This window comes from Pavona decussata, unplaced genomic scaffold (assembly GCF_977016875.1).
Source record: "Pavona decussata unplaced genomic scaffold, jaPavDecu1.1 SCAFFOLD_53, whole genome shotgun sequence".
Classification (NCBI taxonomy): domain Eukaryota; kingdom Metazoa; phylum Cnidaria; class Anthozoa; order Scleractinia; family Agariciidae; genus Pavona; species Pavona decussata.
In genome coordinates, this window is record NW_028145475.1 from 2415001 (window position 1) to 2436053 (window position 21053).

Below are 21053 nucleotides of genomic sequence, written 5' to 3' on the forward strand. Positions count from 1 at the left end.
GTTGATTTCCGAGTGGGCAAACGATTTGACATCGACAGATCTTAACTAGTTACTTTGAATATTAATGAAGTTTGTCAAAGACACATTGTATACCTTCAGTATTCTAGCAATACATGAACGCATATTTTATTCCAAATACATTACTTTACTGCCACTTACGGATGTCGCCGATGTCATGTTGACGCAAAGCGGCGAAAAGGTCAACCACCTGCGAAGTAAAGGTCATGTGTCCGCGTTATTGCTTACGTCATGCTTTGGGTTGTTTATTTCAAGGTTGACGCTTTTCGAAAAGAATATAATAATGTCAATTTCATGGGAAATGATCTTGAAAGACGATTGTATCACACTAGCGTAAGTTAAGTTAATAAATTCAAAAATGTATCCTGTATTTGACAAAGAGGCGGTTTTGGTCTCAGTCTGCATTTTATACCCAGTCTGCAGTCTGCAGTCTGCATTTTATACCTAGTCTGCATTTTATACCCAGTCTGCAGTCTGCAGTCTGCATTTTATACTGACCGTTATTTATTTATCCTCTATACCATGTCAATTTCTTGACTTCATTCATGGAATGGTTTCGATTTTTTTTTTTAATGGCGTGACAGTGAAAACCGAGAATAACTGGATGTGACAGAACATTTCATATTTCGCTCCTTTACTCACTTGCTCGATAAGCTTGCCTAGTGTCTAACTGCTGACTAACTAAAATATTATGATACCCTGCAGCTGCACGCAGAGTTCCGGCTTCTTTTTCGAAATAAATGCTGCACAGCGTTCAATCAAAAATCCTTCTGGTGCAACTCCTTCCTTCCTCTGTAACAACCAGTAAACTTACCATCCGTGCTAATCTTATCCTATTTAACGTGACAGTTATAAAAGCTTCAATCGGAACATAATATTTTTGGCTTGTCTTATAAGCTTATTGCTTAAAACTTTTTAACTTACAAGCTTTGGAGTCTCTGATATCCACATCCCAAATCGTGGTGAATTGAAAGTGGGCATACACATGGCCAGTCTTCAGCGGTCTTATAAACATTTCTTCGTGGAAAGCATCCTTGGACGCGAGAGATACAGAGAAAAAGAGAAAACAACCTATCAGACTTGCAACTACGGCAGCCATATTGGAAATACCAAAGGCTTGGCTACATTGGTTCCCAGTCGTCTGTCGAACCCGTGTCGGGCAATCCAAAATGGCGGCAACAGTTTGGTTTCACGTTCCCTAGCAAGAATGGAAACGATTTAGCTTACCCAAGCAATAAATGGGAACTGTAAATTATTCATTTCATTTGTGGTGCCTCTTTTTGTAAGTGCGCGTACGTTCTGCGCATCAGGGGATGGTACAAGTCGGTGTTTGGTATATTAAAATACAAACCAAGAGAGCATCCTCTCTTGCCGAGTGTACAAACTTATTTTTTTGTGTGCAAATCGTTTCTTTGTGACTGTGCTAGAAAAGCATATGTTAACAACAGCTACTGGAAGAAAATTAGGGGTTACCATGCATTTTCAAACTGGAAAAAAATGCCATTAGTGTTTTTAAAAGTTTTTTTAGAATGTGTCTATGAAAAATGCGTGGTCACGCCCCCAACTTTCTTTTTTGGATTCCTTGTAAGGTTTGCTTCTCCCGCAGTCATAAACAACGCAAATATTCTTTTGAATTAGGTTAATTAGGAGATCGCGTCCTTTAGTGCGAAAACTTGTGTTCCATATTTTTTTTAAAATATATTTTTCCTTGCTTCAAAAATATTTCCGTCTTGTTTCCTTCTTCCCACAATCCGTTGCGCGATAATTTGTACAATGAGAGGCGTCTTGGTACGAAGCAGACTATACGAAGTCCAGGAAGTCTGCTCGAGGTAAATTGAATGCAGTCAACTTTGACAACGCTTGGTCAACGCGTTGCGAAGGACCCAGTAACAGTTGCAAAACCACTTCGATTTGGCGTTTATTTTACAGTTTTATTTTGGACGGCCTGATTAGTTGAGTTAATCCGAATCATCTAGGTAGAGTTTAGGAATGGTGTTGAATTTGTTTTTAGCTGGAATTGTGTACAAAATGACACGAAACCCAACTGGCATAAAAGAAAACTATGGGAGATCGATCCTTCAAGATCGCGGCCCCAGCTTTGCTCTATGGAACAGTTCAGCCTTGAACGTTAGATCATTGAATAACATTGAGAAATTTAAATGTGAAATAGAGGTTTTTATTTTCCGAGGCTTTTACCGGTAATTTGCAAATGAGATTATTGTCACTGACCAGGATGCATTTAATTAATAATGTTACTGCAGTCTCGGTAAATAGAACAATAGACTAAGCATTAGTCCTTTCGTATTTTAGAATTTTACCGAATTGGACAGTTTATAACCCGTTTTGTTATAGGAATTCATTATTTAGACATTGCTGTAATGCGGAGAACGGTGTATGCTTCTCTACTTCTTGTAAGGTATGTAGGTAGCGGGGGGAGGAGAGGGAAGAAGAAATAGACTTTAGAGAGCAAACAGACAAGGCAATGAGACAGTAAATGTAATTAATTCATTTAATCACAGTATAGTCTGAGTGCGAGCAGACGTCCTTCATTTCCTCAGGTCCTACACTAGAGCGAGTGTTTAAAAATTACGATTCACTGCTCATTCATATCCAACGCGTCGCTGAGGCTCGCAACACAAGCTGCACCCAGTCAACACCATAGTCCGCTCTCTGAGTATATGTGCACAATTGATAACATGCAAAAATAAACCTATTTAATTTAATTAAAAATATGTTACTAGTTATTCTGAACAGAAACCTAACATATTTAGTTCTGGAGCACTGGTGTTCCTCTAGCGAATAAGAAACTGGTGCTCAATCCTCCTTCCACACACAAAAAAATACACCATTATTTACACTTGATACGACTTTTGTAATTGCCTACTTCCTTGACAGACTAGTTTGAGAAAATTGTTATTAAAACGAAGAAAAGGAAATACAGTAACTAAAAAACTGAGATACGATTGGAAAACCCCAAGAGTGTCAAAACCTTGAAAAGTTTTTTTCTTTACCTCTCAATGAAGAGTCAAAAGTAGAGTTTTGTCAGATTTTCTTATGTTTTCTCAAAACTGAACAATACTACCCGGCCAAAGTACCGCTTTAAGGCTTTCATTTGAGCGGTTCCGCGATGGGATTTTATCCTGGAACTCAAAAGTTCAAACCATGCACGTAGTATGTATCAACGTTTAACACTCGAAGGGAAGGAGTTAAGATTGTCCTGGTTTGTTTAGGCATACATGACGTAAAAGTAAAGATCTATGTCTAAATAATAACATTCAGACCAATAAGTCAATAAACAACTAAATTTCGCCACACGATTCAAGCCAGTTAGATAATCTACAGCGACAAAAATTACTTCCAATTTACTTCAAATATCAAAATAGAATATAATAGCATTACTCTAAAATATCAAACAATGTAAACTTTCTTATTAAAAGGATATTCATTTAAGTACTTAAGCTAATTAATATCAAATGTCATGCGCGTAAGAAAAGTATTTCTTAACAAATCATTTTACATATTTTTTTAAAAAAAAAGTTTAAAATACAACTAAACGTAACATTATCATGTCTGAAATATACTTTCATGTTAAATACGATGAAGGAAAACCATTCATCGCGCAAAAATTTTCCTTTGAAATTTCGCTTGTCCTTTTATAATCTTAGTCTTAGTGCGAACATTGCAAGAAAAGAACAGTATTTTATCGAGCAGTAGAAGACGCCGAAGGATCTGGCCAGAATTCGCTTGACGTCTTCATTCAGGAAATTATTTACACGATATTTTACGAGGCGATGAGTACAAAGAAATAGTATCTTTTTTTTGTGAATCCCACCGCTTCTTGAAAGCGAAAATCCTTTGTTGTAGTACGCTTACCAGTTTTTTAATTGCTATCGTTGTCTGGAGTCCACTACTTGATAATAAATTGCCGAGAAGCTAAACGATTAGACAGGGATTTGCGAACACAGATAACACGGCAAGAACTCCCCAGATCTCTTCAGGGCCTTTATAAAGGTAACAGTTTCTACCAATCCGCAATCATACATTTTCCCGCCTTAGCAAAAAGGTCTCGTTGTTAAGACAAGGTTGAAAATGGGCCTTTTGTACTAACTGGTCATGGTACAAAATCCGCCATACAAAGGAATTCCAACCTGTTAAGCTTGACTTTCCCTTGTTCTCGATGTCCCAGTGGAGGACGCCACGCCTTTTTGCCATCCAGTACGGCGGATTTTTAACATGTGGCCGGTTTGTGTAAAAGGCCCATTTATATGCCTTCTCACTTGCCTCTCACATGACATTTCCCATCAATCCTTTTTAGAGATATTCATGCCTCAACCTCGTTCCCAGGTCTCTCTTCTTCGTGTTAGCTGACGGGCCCTGTGAACGAAGTTGTTCATTTCTTCACAATTTGGAAAATATTTGTTTTCAACTGCACCTCAAGCAGAGGGTTCTTTGGGCTAGCCACGCAATTTCCTTTTCTTTCTATAAGAAGGGAAGAAGTGGGCGATGAGCGTACGGAAATCGTACGACCGATTTCACGACAAAATCAAAATAGCCTGGCATGGCCCCTTAGAGATTCAGAAGTCTTCGTCTAAATAAGCAAAGTCATATAATTAGGTTAAATCGTATTATCTACATGGACCAGCCATCCCACCCCTCCCCTGGATTCCCTTACTCTCCAATGACTTCATCATGAGGGCTGAACGTAACCGAGGGAGCCATCCCATAAATCCTAGCGAGCTTCTTGAACTTCTCGCCCATGTCATTCATATAATCATAGTTATCATCTGCTTCTGACTCGCCTTCAATATCTCCCAGAGTGCTTAGCGAGATGGTAGGGGACCCAGACCCTTCGAAATAAAACTTCTGCATAGCGTCCTCTGGCAGGAAGATCCCCGGTGGGGGAGGCACACCCCTGGGATACCCACTTCGTGGAGGTTTTTTCGGTGGAAGGGAGTGTCGCTGGACCGGTGGGAGTCCGTCTTCTTTAGATGCACTACAGAGGTCACTATTTGGACGAGCCAAAGGATTCTCCATCGCAAATGTTTCCTTTGAAGGGGGTTCGACCTCTGGAGGTTCAAAGTATTGTCCGCCATTTAGTTCAGGAATTTTACGTTCTTCTTCTTTTTTATAAGGTCTTTGCAAAGAAGCTCCGTTTCCCCGCTCTCGTTTTCGGAGACTTGAAAATTTCTCTGGTGAAGAAAACCCTTCAGGCGGCGATCGCATCCCTTCTTGTTCTACCTCGGTCAATCCGAACAACTCCGTTAATTTCCGAGTTGGACTAGCGTCAACTCCACCTTCTCCCCCTTCGGGAGTCTGCCTTTCCCCGACCTCCCCCTTAGACGAAGGGCGTACGCGCCTGCGCCGTTCAGGCGTTGATACCGCTGACGGTGAAGAGCAAGAGTCAGGAGGCTCTTGTTCCGGCCTATCACGAGCAAAGGAGAAGTCCGCTTCCTGCATTTCTGGTTTGACAGGTTTCTGAACAGGTTTGTAGCCGGGTATTCCATTGCTTTGTCGTTTATCAGCCTCCTTTTTGATCGGGGCCACGACAGCATAAGGTCCGCTGACGTCGCTGTTGCTCCCCGACAGTTTAAACCTACCCTGACAAGGAGTAAAATCATTCGTTTCAAATGATTTTAGGATGTCCCTTAAGTGGTCTTCCTCTTCCAAGTCTTCCTCCCCTCCACCCTCGATGCGGTAGTTGACCACGTTATCCCGTTTAAACTGGTCTTCGTTCACAGGGACGTCAAGTCTCTTGGAACGCGAGCGGCGAAGGTACACGAGCAGAATGCAAACTGATAAAATTAGCGTCACGACCAGCACTGATAAACCTGAGGTGAAATAAAGATGGATTTGATGCCATTAAAGAATCACATAGTTTCACATCACTAGGATGTTGGAATTGTTCAAAGTTGGTAATAAAGCTCGTCTGCGTTAATGGTCCAGTCATCTACAAATATCCTCAAGGTTTTTGAAACCATTCTAGGTGGCGGAAAAACGTACATTAAAAAAGATATGGCGCGCTGCGGTTCCATGACAACAGTTACAGGATTAATACCTTTAGAAGAGAACAGGGTTGGCATTCATTTCGATAAAAATAATTCGAACTGTTCACTGAGTGCTAAGCAAGTCGAAAATATCAACTGACCAAAATATACTTTTTGACATGACACTGCCTTACTCACTAGACGAGATCACTATCAGATCTTGTGCAAGCTGAAAAGAGAATTTCCTGACGTTTCACTGACTGACCAAAAACTTAAAATTTCCCTGACTTTCATTTGAAAGTGCCGGTTGCCAGTTGCTTCAATTCTTCATAAATTGGCTCAGATAAACTGTACGAAACTGCATGATAGGCAATAAGGAAAAACCTAACACCAAAATTGCTATTTGTCACATACCAATAATCAAGCCGTCCCCAAATGCTACTCCTGGAACAGTGGCAACTACCACCGAGCTCTTCACCTCACAGAAGGCGCCCTCAAATGCAAGCGGGCAAATGCACAGGAATTTGCTTTTTTCTTTGGTGTCAACTCCTTCCACACAAGTGCCACCATTCTTACAGGGCCGAGAGGAGCACAGGCGCGGCAAGCACACATACTTCCGCCAAATGTCTCGACACCATTCCGAGGCTTTACATGGGTTGGGTTTACATACGGGTCTTGCGGTGCAGCCCTCACTGACACCTGAAAAAAAAATCATTGGATTTGTCAACAAGTGTTTTGTAAAGGCGCTAACGATTTTTACTTTTAAAAGGTGTCTTCACGCGGTGAACTGAGCTTTCCCAACTTGCTTTGGCAAGTACAAGTGGAAATGTGTGAACGCCGCCAAAACAATTTGCCAACATGTTGGCAAGCTGTTTCGGCGACGTTCACACACTTTACTGCAGCTTGTACTTTCCAAAGCAAGTTTCCAAGCTTTAGTTTGCCGTGTGAAGACTTGTTCTCTTTTATTCCTATCCAAGTTGCACGGAAATTGTGCATATAAGCAGAGCCCTTGCATGCAGTTTTGCTCTCTGTGTTTACAACTGTTTTAATCACGAACACAAACAGATCAGATGCTATCTGATAGGAAAAAACCGATTGATTAAGAACGAAAACTAAAATAGCCACATCTGATCGAACCTAACAGACGAAGACTACACAATGAAACAATAAAAGATCGAAGCAAGGAAAAATATGAAAAACACAAGCGTTCCTAAGGGCGGGATAACAGTTTGCTTCTGACTGCTCACTGATTAAAATGATTTCTTTCTTGCTGTTTTGGATTTTTCATGTTTCTGTTGTACGGATAGAAGTTTTTCACTTGTTTATTCTCATTTCAACTGAAATTATATAAATACATGGCTAGATTCGCCAAAAGTTTTACCTTTTGCCAGCTAAGTTTTATTTATTATACCAACAATTCAGAATTGCACGGCAAAAGAAATTGTCAGCTGTTGTTTGCTACTAAATATACGAATTTACTTTCTACCATTAGCCTGGTCAGTCTAAAGCCCTGTAGAGGGTGGGGTGGGAGGGGGGAATGCCACTAAACACAGAAAGGGCGCTGAACCTACCCACAGAGAGTGCACTGCCTACATCACTTGTTCCATTGTAGTAATTCAGTGGATAGCCATTAAATCGCACGTCATTGATACAACCAACGAAATCTAGAGCTTTATCGCGCCGGCGGCGGGACAAAGCAGGAGGGTGGAGTCCCCCGATAAATATTCTTGTGGGATCCAGAACAAATAGTGTGTGTTCTGCACCAAGAAGTTCTAAAAAAAGAGAACAAAAAAATCAGATCGAAGCATCGAAGGCTCGAGCTTGTCGCGGAATAAACAAGAATTGTACCAACAGTAACATAAATGTTACAAACAATGTCAACTTTTCAATTGTTTATTCTTTGCACTGTTGAATAACGCAGAAAATCTGACTGACCCAGATATGAACAAACAGACGTCACAGGTGCTCACAAGGGTGGCGACATACGACCACACAACAAACTCGCTGCTCTCCCCTTACCTTACGGTCAGTTTTCGCAGTTAGAATAGACTATAAAATGATGCATGAAGCCTGCGTGGAATCGAGCAAGAACGAGGGATATGGAAGCATTGAACTGTTGAAGCTGTATTCACGAGGAATTTTAATTGTACGAGCACAGTTAAGTAGTTAGTATCTAAAGAGTGTTTTTTCTGGTCCCTTTGTTTACAACGCAAGACAACCACATGGTCGGAACCTATTTATTCTGATATAACAGGCCAATGTTTAAGAAGTTTTATCAGGAAAAAAGGCATGGGAAACAGTAATGTAATCCAATTTTACCACAATACCTTACGAACCTAACCCAAGCCAACAGGCACATAGACAGCCATACATTTTTTTGCGAAATTCGTCCCCATAGTAATAAAATTGTATATGCGTATTTATGAGCGTTTTTAGGGTTTTCGAACGCTAAGAATGATGGGTAAATGTAACAGTCACCATCTTTTTTTGGGTACGTGGATTAAAAACGTGCGTGACATACGTACCTGTCACAGAATATCCATCGCCATCACTATCTACGGAGAGCGTGACAAACGTTCTTTCTCGTACCACGCTTATATTGTGCCACTGGCCATCGCCTACATTCACACCGGTCAGCTGTAATACTGGAGAAGAGCCGCCATTGGCTGAGCCAAGGATGTATGTGACAATCAACTCACTCTCCCCATCCCCGTCAATATCATATGGTACCACCTAATGAAGAACGACACGGAATGTTTATTCAATTTCTTGAGATTCCCCAGAACATTTGAGCCCACCAAGTTATTGGGGCTGTTACCGCTGCTGTGATCCCTTGTGGCGTACAATGGAGCATTTCTCGAGTTTTTATTGTTGTCAAAAAATTTTCCGCCGGTACGCAAGGGCCAGCATGTCCAAAGCGGTCAAACGTATCGCGTGTGCGCAATCGTAACCGCTTTTGTAGCCCGAAAATTCAAACAAAACGTTTGAGAAAGTTGGTTTTCGGTTTGCTTTGAGCTATATTTTCCAGTCAAACGAACGAAGATAATATGTCAGTCCCTTTACCTCCCAACCGAAATATCCGAGTTCTGTTTGGAAATCGTTAAACAGTCAGTGTGGACAGGACTGATAACTGGACTAAGGCGCGCTTTGCATTTGTACGGTAAAAACGGTGTTATACTGGGAAATCAAATGGAACAGCACTTTCCATTGAATATTTGCGGGGTTTTTTTTCCAGAATTACCGGAATGTCACTGTCCCATTTGCTTGATCACATTAGTTGCACGGCCGTTGACGAAAAACAGGGTTAACGTTCCAAAACTGCCAGTGGAAAGAACCGTTCCATTTGATTTCTCACCAGAACAACTGGTTTTCCATGCAAATGGACAGCGCTCGAGAATTGTACTGTTCCATTTGGCGGAAATTGTTGGCGTTTTTTCCATACGTATGGAAAGCGCTCAAAATGTTTCCTGTTGCTTTAACTTGTGTCAAGAAACTACCTGCATTAACAAAACATTTATTACGAGTACCTCAAGCGAACTGAAACGGCCTTCTTCACTTCCCGCATTAAACATCAAAACACCACCATCGGGGTCACGTGTTCGGATCTGCATGTGGATCTTAGTCTCACGCGGATCATTAAACTCTTTAAACTTGTGCATGTGGAAAAGGTACTGGGTAAAACTGCCGTCCGCGTAGGAACGGGCACCAGTTCCTGCAAAAACAATCATGAGTTAGTACGACCAACACTCAATTCGGAAACAAGCTGTTTTCTAACCAAAGTCAAATCAATAGTCAGTGAGACTTGCTGTCTTTTCGAGCCGTTAGGTGTTCTTTTCGGTTTTCTCATTGGTTCTCTGTGTTATAGAGCGGTTTTCAATTGAGTGTCGAAAGTAATTGCGTTTTTGCTTTGGTTTTGCATTACTACGCTCTGTGATTGGTTGATAAAACTCGCGCCACTTTCTCAACCAATAAGATGTAAAACCAAAACCAATCGTGCCTCGTTCGCACGCGTTTTCCCGCGCTTGGCGCCGGTTACATGCATTTGCTTCGAATAGGCCATTTCCGAGTTACTGTGAAACTCACTATGAAAGCGAGGCTAAGTGCAAAACTTTTCATATGAAAATTAGTTTTGTTTGCATCTGAATGAAAACTAATTTTCGTAACAAAAACTTTGCACTTAGCCTCACTTTCATAATGAGGTTCAAAGCAACTCGGAAACGGTCTATTCTTATTGGTTCATTGCGCTGATTGCACCTGTTGTGATTGGCCAGAGTAATTACTTTGGTTTTGGTTTTACGACACTCGATTGAAAACCGCTCTATACGTGTAATTTGAACGGTCAGATCGGATTATTTTACTTCTTGTATTTCTGGGGTTTAAAATTGGGTGTCGAAAGCAGTATTTCAGTTTGTTTTGGTTTGGCTTTGGTACATGCAAAACTTTCTCCACCAATTAGAATAAAACCAAAGCCCATAGTCACTTTGCTTCAGGAATTTTCCGGCGCTTGTCACCTGTTGCATCAATGTAATTTCATCGAGTCCTGATTGCTCCCTTTCGTTGTTGCGATCGGCCGAAGTAATCACTTTGGATTGGGCTTTATGACACTCAGTCGTTTTTGTTCTGCTTCTCCCTGATTGGTTGAAAAAAGGCACGAGTTTTGTTAACCAATCACAGAGCGTAGTAAAGCAAAGCCAAAGCAAACGCGAAATAACTTTCGACACTCAACTGAACACCAGCCTAAATGTTTACCAACTTATTGTATTAAGAGCTACAAGGAACTACCAGGAGTGAGAGGGTTAACAAACGTTCACAAGCCAAATTCGAGTTTGCCAACTCCAAACGTTGTTTCTTCTTGTCACCGATATTTTGGCAACATGTTTACTACCTGTTGTTACCGCCTTCACACGCGCCAGGTTGTGTTGCGAAAACGACGTTCGCCAACGCGGGAAATGATTGTGTGACAGGCACAGAACGTCTACAAAGGAAATCATAGTTTGCTTTACTTTGGTATCAATTTCAACTCACTTTTCCCACACGTGGGACCGGTGAAACCGAAGGAACAAGCACACGAGTAGCCTGTCCACGAAGGCACACATTTGGCACGGGGGTCGCACTGATGGCGCTTACAGTGTTGATCTACCATGGGACATCCTTCTTTGGTGCCGTTCTTGTAAGACGGATTTTTGAGGTCGTAGTACTTGCCCTGGCTGATAACATTACGAATGCAGCCTTTGTAGCCTTTGACGGTAAGTTTTGGGTACAAAAGGTTTTTGGATGATATGCCACCGAGCTGTAATGGACCATTTAAATTCAACATCCTGAAAAAAAAAAAGACAAAGTGTTTAGTCTGGCAGTTTGAAACACCACTGGGCAATCTGCACCATTTGCAACGTCTTACATGGTTGGTCGAGAGGACAAAAAAAAAAACAACAGAACAATGCTCTCAACCCTAAAAAACAATGCAGCCGCAGGTTATCAGGGTCCAGTGAAAATAGAGCTTTTGAAGGGTGTAGGTCTACAGACGCCACATTGCTGCCAATTATTCGCTGTAAGATCACGACATAATTATTAATGTAGGACGATTGAATGTTGGCAGTCTCCCGTAGGAAGCGGGTCAATTTTGGGACTCTTTGTTTGTTATTCTGGAAAGTGACTACCAACTCATAAGTAATGGCTGACGATAAACAAAAACAGGATGTCAGAAAACCATAAATGAAATTCTATTTGTGACGTATAACGAAACCTCTACTTTCATGAAAAACCAATAGCGGCTATTCGTGATCACAAGACAATACCACAAACCAAAGGAACCACCTTTACTGATCATATTTTCTTGTTCGTTGAATTCTTGCAAGGGATACCAGAAAACCTGAAAGTTAAGTAAAACCCCCCACCCCCAGGCTTGCCAATCACGAAAGGAAGAATGAGCCACTGCTTACCGAATACCCCGGTAGGGAACATTACATTAAATGTGAAGGGTCAATCAATCGGCTCTAACACAGTCTATGTAAGTTCTAACTGGCCTGCTCCTACCCATTCTGTTACGTGACGGTTTCCAGAACAGAACGTGTTGCATGCACTTTCAAACAGCACCGACTGTGGCTATGACCATCAAAATCGTCTCTTTTCTTGATGACCTCCGACACCTTAGCAAGTTTCCATAGAGCTCGGTGTTGGTTATACCTCTTTTCCAGTAAATATTTCAAGAAAACAGAGTTAAACTACTGATTGCTGCCTAATTTACGCAAAGTAATAACATTGTTCTTACTTGTTCTTATTACTTTTCAACCTTGCTGCTGATGAGCACTTAGACCTGTCTTCCACGGCTCTAGCCTTCCTTCCCTCCATTACGGGTTCTCCTTTACACTTGTCGACTGTAACACGAACAAGCTGAAAAGAAAAAAAAACAATGCAACTACACTGCAAGACAGGACTTTTTATATCTTGAAGTTTATGGAGGGAAACGCGAATCACCAAAAGCTCGAGTTTGCGAGGCGCAAAGTGCCAAAAACGAGAATTCTCATGCGCGATCCTCTTACCAGTCTCACTTTCTATCTCCTTCCACGGCCAGAAGTTTTGTTCGAACATCATGCGCGTTCGTAGGATGAAATAACGCTTAAGATTCCGGCTATTTTGCTGTCTAAAATGTCACTTTATTAGGTCATTCAATAGAGGGAAAAGGTACCCTTTACCATCCAAGTTTTGGCCGGTAAGAGTAAGCGCCAGTTAGACTCAAACATTAGGGAACAGTGAGTATACGGTTGTCTTTCGAAGGCATCGACAAGGTAAGCAAGTAAGCAAGCAACAATTATTCCAAGAAACCGAAGTCATGCACGAAACCGAACCGCTGGTAGGTTGGGCATCAGACAGAAAACTTGAAGGTTACAGGTTCGATTCCCGTCTAGGCTGTGTGAGACGGCCGCTAGAAACGGGAAGGGAGGAGAGGATCGGACGCATGCGCAAAACTTCGCGCTTTGCGCGCGCGTTCGATTCCCATCTCTCCCTCTAATTCGCCTGTTTAATGCGTTGTTTTCGTACACAAAGTAGACGAATTAGTGTTCGCCTTCCAAGATAAAAATGTTAACAAGAAACGCATCACACTCGTAACTTACCGTTCCATTCCTGTACACCTCCACGTGATGCCACTCCCCGTCATTCAGGGCCATCCCACTGGTCACACCAACACGCACTATATCATTACGGTCCCCGAGCGACAAGGACACAAGGACCTTACCACCAGCGAGCTCCACTGCGATAAAATCATGCACGCCGCCATTCCTAACAGGAGAAGTTGGTCCTCCATACAATAACAGTCCATCTGTCTCCCGAGAAGCGAACTCTAAAGATAAGGATCCCACACTGCACTGCTGGGGAGGCGGTAGCCACAGCCATTCGCCGGGTTCAAAGCTCCGGGTCGTGAACTCGCAGTTAGGACCATCAAAGCGAGATAAACAGCGGCATACATATCCTACGAGAAATTTGTACGAAAAGTTTTAATTGTTGTCGTAAAGGCCAAGTAAAACGGGCAACATTTAAGGGATTTAGCATCGCGTTTACGGCAAATGGCAAACGCAAGACTGAAATTTTCATGCATTTTAGAACAAACAGCGGCTTGACGTTTCCCGTTTGGCGTTAGCCGTAAACGCGAAGCTAAATCTCTCTATTTTCTTCTTGTCGCGCAACAAATGTTGCGTTGCAAGTTGCGATTGTTTGTTTCCCATATTACCACCTTCGCGCAACAAATTTTCGGTTTTGCAAAAAGTACAAACGACGTCTACTTTCTGCAACATGAAAATTTGTTGCGCGTGGAGGTGGTAAAACGGGCAACAGACAATCACAGCTTGCAGGGTTGCGCGACAACGTGGGAGAAAATGTTGCCCTTATTACTTGGCTGTTTTTATTAAAAAAAAAAATGGATCGTTGGATAATTAACTTCCAACGTTTTGATTAACTTATTGGCTACGGAATATCAGTCATGATACCATGTCCAAGAAATAGCGGCCATTGCATCGTTTTCTGGTCGTTCTTGTGGGATGATCATAGCCAATTTGGTGTGTTTTATATCACTATCTCATGTCCAACGCGCGCGCTTGGAATAATTATTAAATACAGCATACTGAGCAAGCGTTTCCTGGCGTTTGTCTCATTCCAGCCTTCGCGTGGCCAACAAACGAAAAATACTCGCGACATAACGAACAGAAAAGCCACGGAAGGGCTTACTATGCTGGCTACCTTTCATTACATTTAATCGTTTTTTTTTTTTTTTGTTACAATTACGATCTTACCCTCTTCCTCAAATCCACTTATTCCGTAAATATGTTCTTTAGTAAAAACCGTTTTGAAACGGAGGGACTGTAATTAGCAGGATTTACTCTAGTGGCATTGCGAGATTACCACAAGTAAGAATACATTAGCGCATGCGTATGAAATTAGCAGAGGGGCGTAAAACATGGCGCATAAACTTCACCAGAGAAGACATGTTCCTATTACAAAGAGATCTCCCACTACTAAATATGTTCTGCGAACACGGTTATATTATTTTGAAATCGTTCTGCATTACACACCTGAAAAGGCTACATTAGACAATTAATTTATTAACAACGCAACTGTAAAAAGCTCTTGATCGTATCTCAAGATATCAATTTTACACCGCCAATCTATCTATGGGGTCCCCTTCGTGATAATGGCCCTCTACAATTCCTGAAGAGGGCTAATAGCCTCTCAGGCGCCAGTATCTAGTGTAAACCCAGAGTCCGATTTGCTGCTCTGAATGTCAAGACTTTACGTCTATGTTCTTCTATAGTTTTGTGTCAACAGCTTGTTTTCTCGTTCATTACCTTTCTCGCTACACTTCACACGAAAGCTATGCGTTTCTTTAGTTCAAAGCAGGAGCAAAATTTATGGGAACATATAGGACTTTGTTTATGTCAACTTACTAACGCGCTTTTCTATGGCTTGCAAAAAAGTTCGTTCTTTGGTTCGCTTTTGCGCCTGCTTAGGTCTGTAACTTACAACTGATCTAGTGAACTAACCTTCCGGTGTGTCGAAACACGTGCCTCCGTTGAGACAAGGCTGTGAGTTACACGTCTGTATCTTGTTTTTTTGCTTATCACAATCGTCACATCTTGCTGTAAGAGTCGCCACAACAGACGCAAATGTCGTCCCTTTTACAGAGATAACGTCCACCTCTCCGTTGGCTATTAAAACATTTGTACATCCACCCGACGCACAGGTCTCGTACAGGCACTCATCCACACCAACAGTCAACACATTCACGTCAAATGTTTTTGTGGCCTTGGCCAATACAGGCCTGTTGTTCTTGATGAGAGCGGTCATGCGCTCGGGAGCGTAGTATGGGCTGCCGTGCGCTGCGAAGCGCACGTCGATGGCGTTTGGCGTTTTGGGCGCATTCTGCACGCTGAAAATATCCACGTTTTCCTCGTCTGTTTGAAGAATACTCGCTAACGTTTCCTTAAACCGAGGTAATATTGTTGTGACGAATCCTTCGCGGGAAACACCACCAAGGCGTATAGCCATGCTGTTTTGAACAGCATCAGCCAACACCTCCTTAACTTTTATAAACACCGAACTTATCACCGCCGTGAAAGAACTGTTGGCGTCCGAGACTCTAACCCTAAAGAAGTAATCTCCTTTTAGAGGATTCGGCGGACTGATGATCATCCCAGTCGTTGGATCGACCGTGAAGTTACCGGAACTGTCTTCCAGTACCTCGTAGATACGACGGTCATTAATGTCTTCGTCGACAACATAAACCTTTCCCACTATTCCCCCAGGGAATTTTCCTTGGTATGAATTGAGCACCAGGCTCAAGATTCCAGTTGAATGTTGGTTGTCATTGTCATCTTCGATGTGTACGTATAGCTTCGTTACCGAAGACTGTCGCGGTTTTCCGCTGTCCCATGCTTTTATTCCCAGCATATAGGTAGCCACCTTTTCTCGGTCAAATTTGGTTCTTGTAAAGAATTCCCCTGTTTTGTTATTAAGCCAGAAGGAACCGTTGTTGCCAGTGATGATTTCGAAAAAGAAAGGAGCCCCGTTAGGGGGATCAAGATCCGGATCATCAACCCTTATTCTTCCTATGGGATGGGAGGGTAAGGTGTTTTCTTTGACACCGAAGTGGAACACTGAGGGGTGGAAAGTAGGGCCATTGTCGTTCACATCATTCAAAGTAACTTTCACTGAAGCGTCACCGTAAAGAGGGGGCATTGCTGAAAAAGACAAAACAACTATTTCATTTAATTACAACAAGGATTATGCGCAATGAAATGAAATTGCAGTACTGATGTCCAACAAAGTATGAGCTATGCTTTAACAGATTTTAGAAGTGGATATGAAGAAAAGTAGGAATTGCAATGTATGCACCCATCCCAAACGCAGTGACTTCGCGCGTATTTATGTACTATATTCCTGGAAGTTATAAGCCCGTTGTATAAGTCGCACTTTGAGCCTGAGTGTCCCGGCATGAAGCCACGAAAGCCTTCCCCGCTTGCACCCACTTCGATGGCCTCGAATGTAATTGAAGACAAAGAAAAACAAAGGTAGAACGGTTCTTAATTGAGTAACGAACGTAATGTCCCGTTACTTTGGCTTCGCTTCACTGCGCTATGATTGGTTGGCAAAGTTCGCGCCCATTTTCTTAACCAACATGAAGCCAAACCAAAAACAATCGTGCCTCGCTCGCACGCGTTTTCCCGCGCTTGGCGCCGGTTACAGGCATTTGCTTCGAATTCTCATTGGTTCATTGTGCTGCTTACGTCTGCTGTGATTTGTCAGAGTAACTACTTCGATTGGTTTTGTTTTTACAAGACTCAACCTGAAACCGCTCTACCAGTAACTCAGTCAAGTAATCACTTAAACAGAGATACACTTTACTTTGAACGGATTGAGCAGACTTGAATTTAATCCTACTCAACACGGATGAACTGGGGCGAACTAGGACGCATAAAGACAACTAAGAACTGATGCTAAATATATTTCTGACTGGCGTATCACACCTGTATTCGTGGCTCTAATGGTGAGCAGGTAAACTGACCGAGTCTCTCTGTCCAGCTTCCGATGCACGTACAGGTTACCGGAATCCGGATCGATACGAAATTGCCCATCGGGATCTCCGTCGAAAATAGAAAACTTGAACTCTTTGTTAGAACCCTCGTCTGAGTCAGAGGCTTTAACTTGCTCGAGAAATTTCTCTGGTGTTACGTCTTCTGGAATTTTAACCGTGTACCATACGGGATTGAACACAGGGGGATTATCGTTGTCGTCTTGAACAGCGATTGTCACTTCGGCTGTGTCCGAGAAGGAAGGAATGCCAGAGTCACGCACCTAAATTGAGAACCAGAATACAAGTAATTCCTCACTTCAGAAACTGCGGAGAGACTGGTACGAGTGAGGGATTATGGGATCGTTTGGGTAGACGGATGGAGTTTTAAAGGGAACCTCCAATCCGACAACAAATTGACGGTAAATTGTCCAAAATAGTGTTTGAATTCTAAATTTTTGGGTGAAAAGTACCAGTGACATTCAATTGTACTAAAAATTGGATATAATTATCGCCTATTTTCGATTTTAAATTTCCCAAGCGCCGCCATTTTGGATTTCATAACGTCATACGGTTGCTGCTATTGTCAGTAAGTTCTTTCGTGTGAAACAATTGAGCAACCATTTTACGTCACGAAATCCAATATGGCGGCGCCCGGGAAATTTAAAATAAAAAATAGGCGATAATCAAATTCTGTTTTGTCCGACACAGAAATATTTTTTCCTTGTTTTCCAACGAAATTTGAAATGAGATTGTATTTTCAACAGTTTAACGTTAGTTTATTTCAAGAGTGGAGGTTTCCTTTAAGTTTTCAAAGTTTTAACTACAAACTTAGTTATCCTCATCGCAGACGAGGATAAGAGAAATACGCCAGTGGGAAAATAAGTTGGAAGTTGGTACAGAGAGAAAGGAAGTCTCATCTCTCGGGCTATGTTATTTAGAATTTTACTTAACGAAAATTACGAGCGAGGCAAGATTTCCTGCTAAACATCTGGTCGAGCAAACTGTTTCCACTCACCATGACTTTCAGTTTGTATTGCTTTTTAGTCTCGTAATCCAGACTCCTGGCCACTTTTAACTCTCCAGTATTCTCCACAATGCGGAACATCGTCCTGCTGTCCCCATCCCCCTCTGTACCGCTCTCTATTAAAGTGAACCGAAGCCTTGCATTGATTCCAATGTCTTCGTCAGTTGCCTTCAGCAGCATCACAGAGGATTCAATAGACGCGTTCTCGAACACGCTGGCAAAGAACATCTCCTCTACGAACCGAGGATGGTGGTCATTGACGTCTGTAACTTTGACCTTGACCTCCACCTGACCCCAGAGTGCAGGCTGACCTCGATCGGTTGCATTGACGACCAGCCGGTATTCATCGTCAAGTTCTCGGTCGAGCTTCGCACGGGTTGTGATCAAGCCCGAGTCGCGATCGATTTTGAACATGCCGTCGGAATCGTCAATGAGTTCGTAACTCATGACAGCGTTGCCGTTCTCGTTCGGGTCATCATCGTCGACTGCAGACAAAACCATGACAGACGCACCTGGCAATTGGTTCTCTTGCACGCCTCCTTCGTAGGAATCATCCGGGAACCGTGGCGAGTTGTCGTTAATGTCCCGGATCCAAACCACCACATCACAAGACCCAGTCCTCCTGGAGCCTGCTTCTGCCTCGGGATTGTCAGTTGCAAACGCAAGGAAATCGTAGCGCGCTTTTGCTTCTCGGTCAAGTGACTTGATAGTTCTTAGCACGCCTGTCTTGGGATCGATCTCAAAAGCATCCCTACCCTGGCCGCTGATAGAATACCGAAACAACCCGCCTCTTCCTAGGTCCTTATCGGTAGCCGAGAGTGTCGTGACGTAACTTCCGGTAGGTTGATTCTCGTACACCTTAGCAACGTACGTATTGTTGGAAAACACAGGGTTGTTATCGTTGACGTCCATGATGTGTACGTTAACCACAGCCGTACCAGAGTTTCGTCCATCAAGCGCCTTTATCCTGAGTTGGTAGTAGTCTTGTGTCTCCCGATCCAAGGAACTAACGACAATAATCTGCCCTAGGTCCTTATCAATCGCAAAAGCTGCCCCCTCATTCCCTGCGGTAATGTAATAATTAACTAAGGCATTATTTCCAATATCATCGTCTACCGCTGCCACGGTAAGAATACGCGTTCCTCGCACGACATCTTCGAACACGCTCACGTTGTATAAAGACCGCTCAAACACGGGCGCGTTGTCGTTTTTATCGTTGATGATGACGTCAACCAAACAGCTAGACCACTTAGGTTCCTCGCCGTGGTCGCGTGCTTCCACGATCAACGTATAGCGTCCATTCTTCTCCCGATCGAAAACCACTTTGGTTCTAATGAGTCCCGTAACGGAATCCAAGTCAAAGGAATCGTAGCTTTCGTTCCTCACGAACTTGTACGAAACACGTCCATTCTGGCCCTTATCCGGGTCCTTAGCCCTCACTTCGATGACGGAGCTCCCGATTGGCGAATTCTCAGCAACCTGGCCTTCGTACTTGGAGACCGGAAATTCTGGAGGCGAGTCGTTCACGTCCTCGACAAGAATCTCCAGTTGCGCGAACGACACCAGTGGTGGATTATGGGTGTCCTGTGCACGAATATGCAGAGTATAGTTTGGCGCTAGCTCGTAGTCAAGACTGCGCAAGGTCCGTACCACACCTGTGACCGGATTGATGATAAATGGCTGTCGATAATTCACGATTGTGTAAAAAACCATCTTTCTTGGGTCTGAACTTGTTGCGACCACGTTCGCCACTTTCTTCCCCGGCAGGATGTTCTCGGCCACACGCTCCTGGTACACGTTCTTCGCAAACTTCGGCGGGTCTTTTCCGTCTTTATAAACATTGATAATGACAACAACTCTGGATTGAAGAGCTGGATTGCCATGATCACGGGCAATCACAGCAAACCTGTACTCTGAGGATGTTAGTAATCGTTTTGTGGTTATGATACCGGTGGTGTTAGAAATAGTGAATTGCTTATTGGGCATTGCGAAAGAGTAGGTTATCAAGGCATTACTACCAGCGTCATTGTCAGTGGCGCTTACATGAAGCACTATATGGCCTTTCTCGAGGTCCTCTTTGACGTTCGTCTTGTACTGCTTTTGACCAAATTTGGGCGTGTTGTCGTTGACGTCATCGATCATTATCTCCAGTTGACAGAATCCCATGAGCCTTTCTGCTTCTTCTCGGCTGGACCCTCCGTCCTTTCCTATGATCCTTATTTGGTAAGATCGCTTTTGCTCGCGGTCGAATGTATTAGCCGTGGTCACGACACCGGAAGTGCTGTCGATCTCAAAGTCAGCCAAGCCAGCTGTTGGCCGCTCGATGTGATAACTAACTTTGCCGTTATCGCCCATGTCACCGTCTTCAGCGCTTACCTGGAATGCAAAGAGAAATATATTATTACTTGTACGCTTGTCTCGTTTAAGTTTGTGATTGAAACGAAGAAAGTGCAGGAACGTTTTCTAGCAGAATGCCCGCTACTTTCTCTTCTGCGTACGACAAGACATTTCAAAACGCTAGCCACAAACAACTTAAAACTGGTTTTCATGTGGGGCGATTGCAAATTCCTTTGCTACAATCTAATCGTCTCCCACCTGTATTACTGGGGAACCAGGAGGCATGTTTTCCGCGATAACGGGCCGGTACTTGTGGCAGCCCCTGAACACAGGCTTGTGATTATTAATATCCAGTATCGCTACTGTTAGCACCGCCTGACTGACATGTACACCATCCGAAGCACTGATGTTTAAGATGTAATAAGGACCCACAAGATTGGGCTGCCTGCGATTCACCAAACGGACAACGCCGCTGCGGCTGTCAATCACAAAGTTACTGCTGTTATCGCCTGACACGATGCTGTAGGAGACTGGGTCATGATCCAGGTCGTTTGCTTGGACTGGCAAAAAGATCAGATAAAATAATCATGTTACGTGATATTAACTTTCGAAGATTCAACTGAAACAT

General features: G+C 42.9%; 2 protein-coding genes across 2 annotated transcripts in view; both read right to left on the bottom strand.

The window, feature by feature from the left end:
- LOC146480455 (GPI-anchor transamidase component PIGT-like) overlaps positions 1-1143 on the bottom strand; it is a 10690-nt gene extending 9547 nt beyond the window's left edge. The window contains exon 1 of the mRNA XM_085109626.1: positions 943-1143. Within this exon, the coding sequence (XP_084965752.1) occupies positions 943-1117 (175 nt within the window). The 5' untranslated portion in view covers positions 1118-1143. The remainder of the gene's footprint in view (positions 1-942) is intronic.
- Positions 1144-2513: 1370 nt separating this feature from the next.
- LOC146480456 (protocadherin-like protein) overlaps positions 2514-21053 on the bottom strand; it is a 43345-nt gene continuing 24805 nt past the window's right edge. The window contains exons 11-22 of the mRNA XM_085109627.1: positions 20684-20985; positions 18080-20464; positions 17018-17345; positions 15035-16231; positions 13115-13470; positions 12271-12392; positions 11028-11320; positions 9530-9714; positions 8528-8735; positions 7574-7774; positions 6417-6701; positions 2514-5846 (exon numbers count right to left, since the gene is read on the bottom strand). Coding sequence (XP_084965753.1) covers positions 4687-5846; positions 6417-6701; positions 7574-7774; positions 8528-8735; positions 9530-9714; positions 11028-11320; positions 12271-12392; positions 13115-13470; positions 15035-16231; positions 17018-17345; positions 18080-20464; positions 20684-20985 — 7022 coding nt within the window. The 3' untranslated portion in view covers positions 2514-4686. The remainder of the gene's footprint in view (positions 5847-6416; positions 6702-7573; positions 7775-8527; positions 8736-9529; positions 9715-11027; positions 11321-12270; positions 12393-13114; positions 13471-15034; positions 16232-17017; positions 17346-18079; positions 20465-20683; positions 20986-21053) is intronic.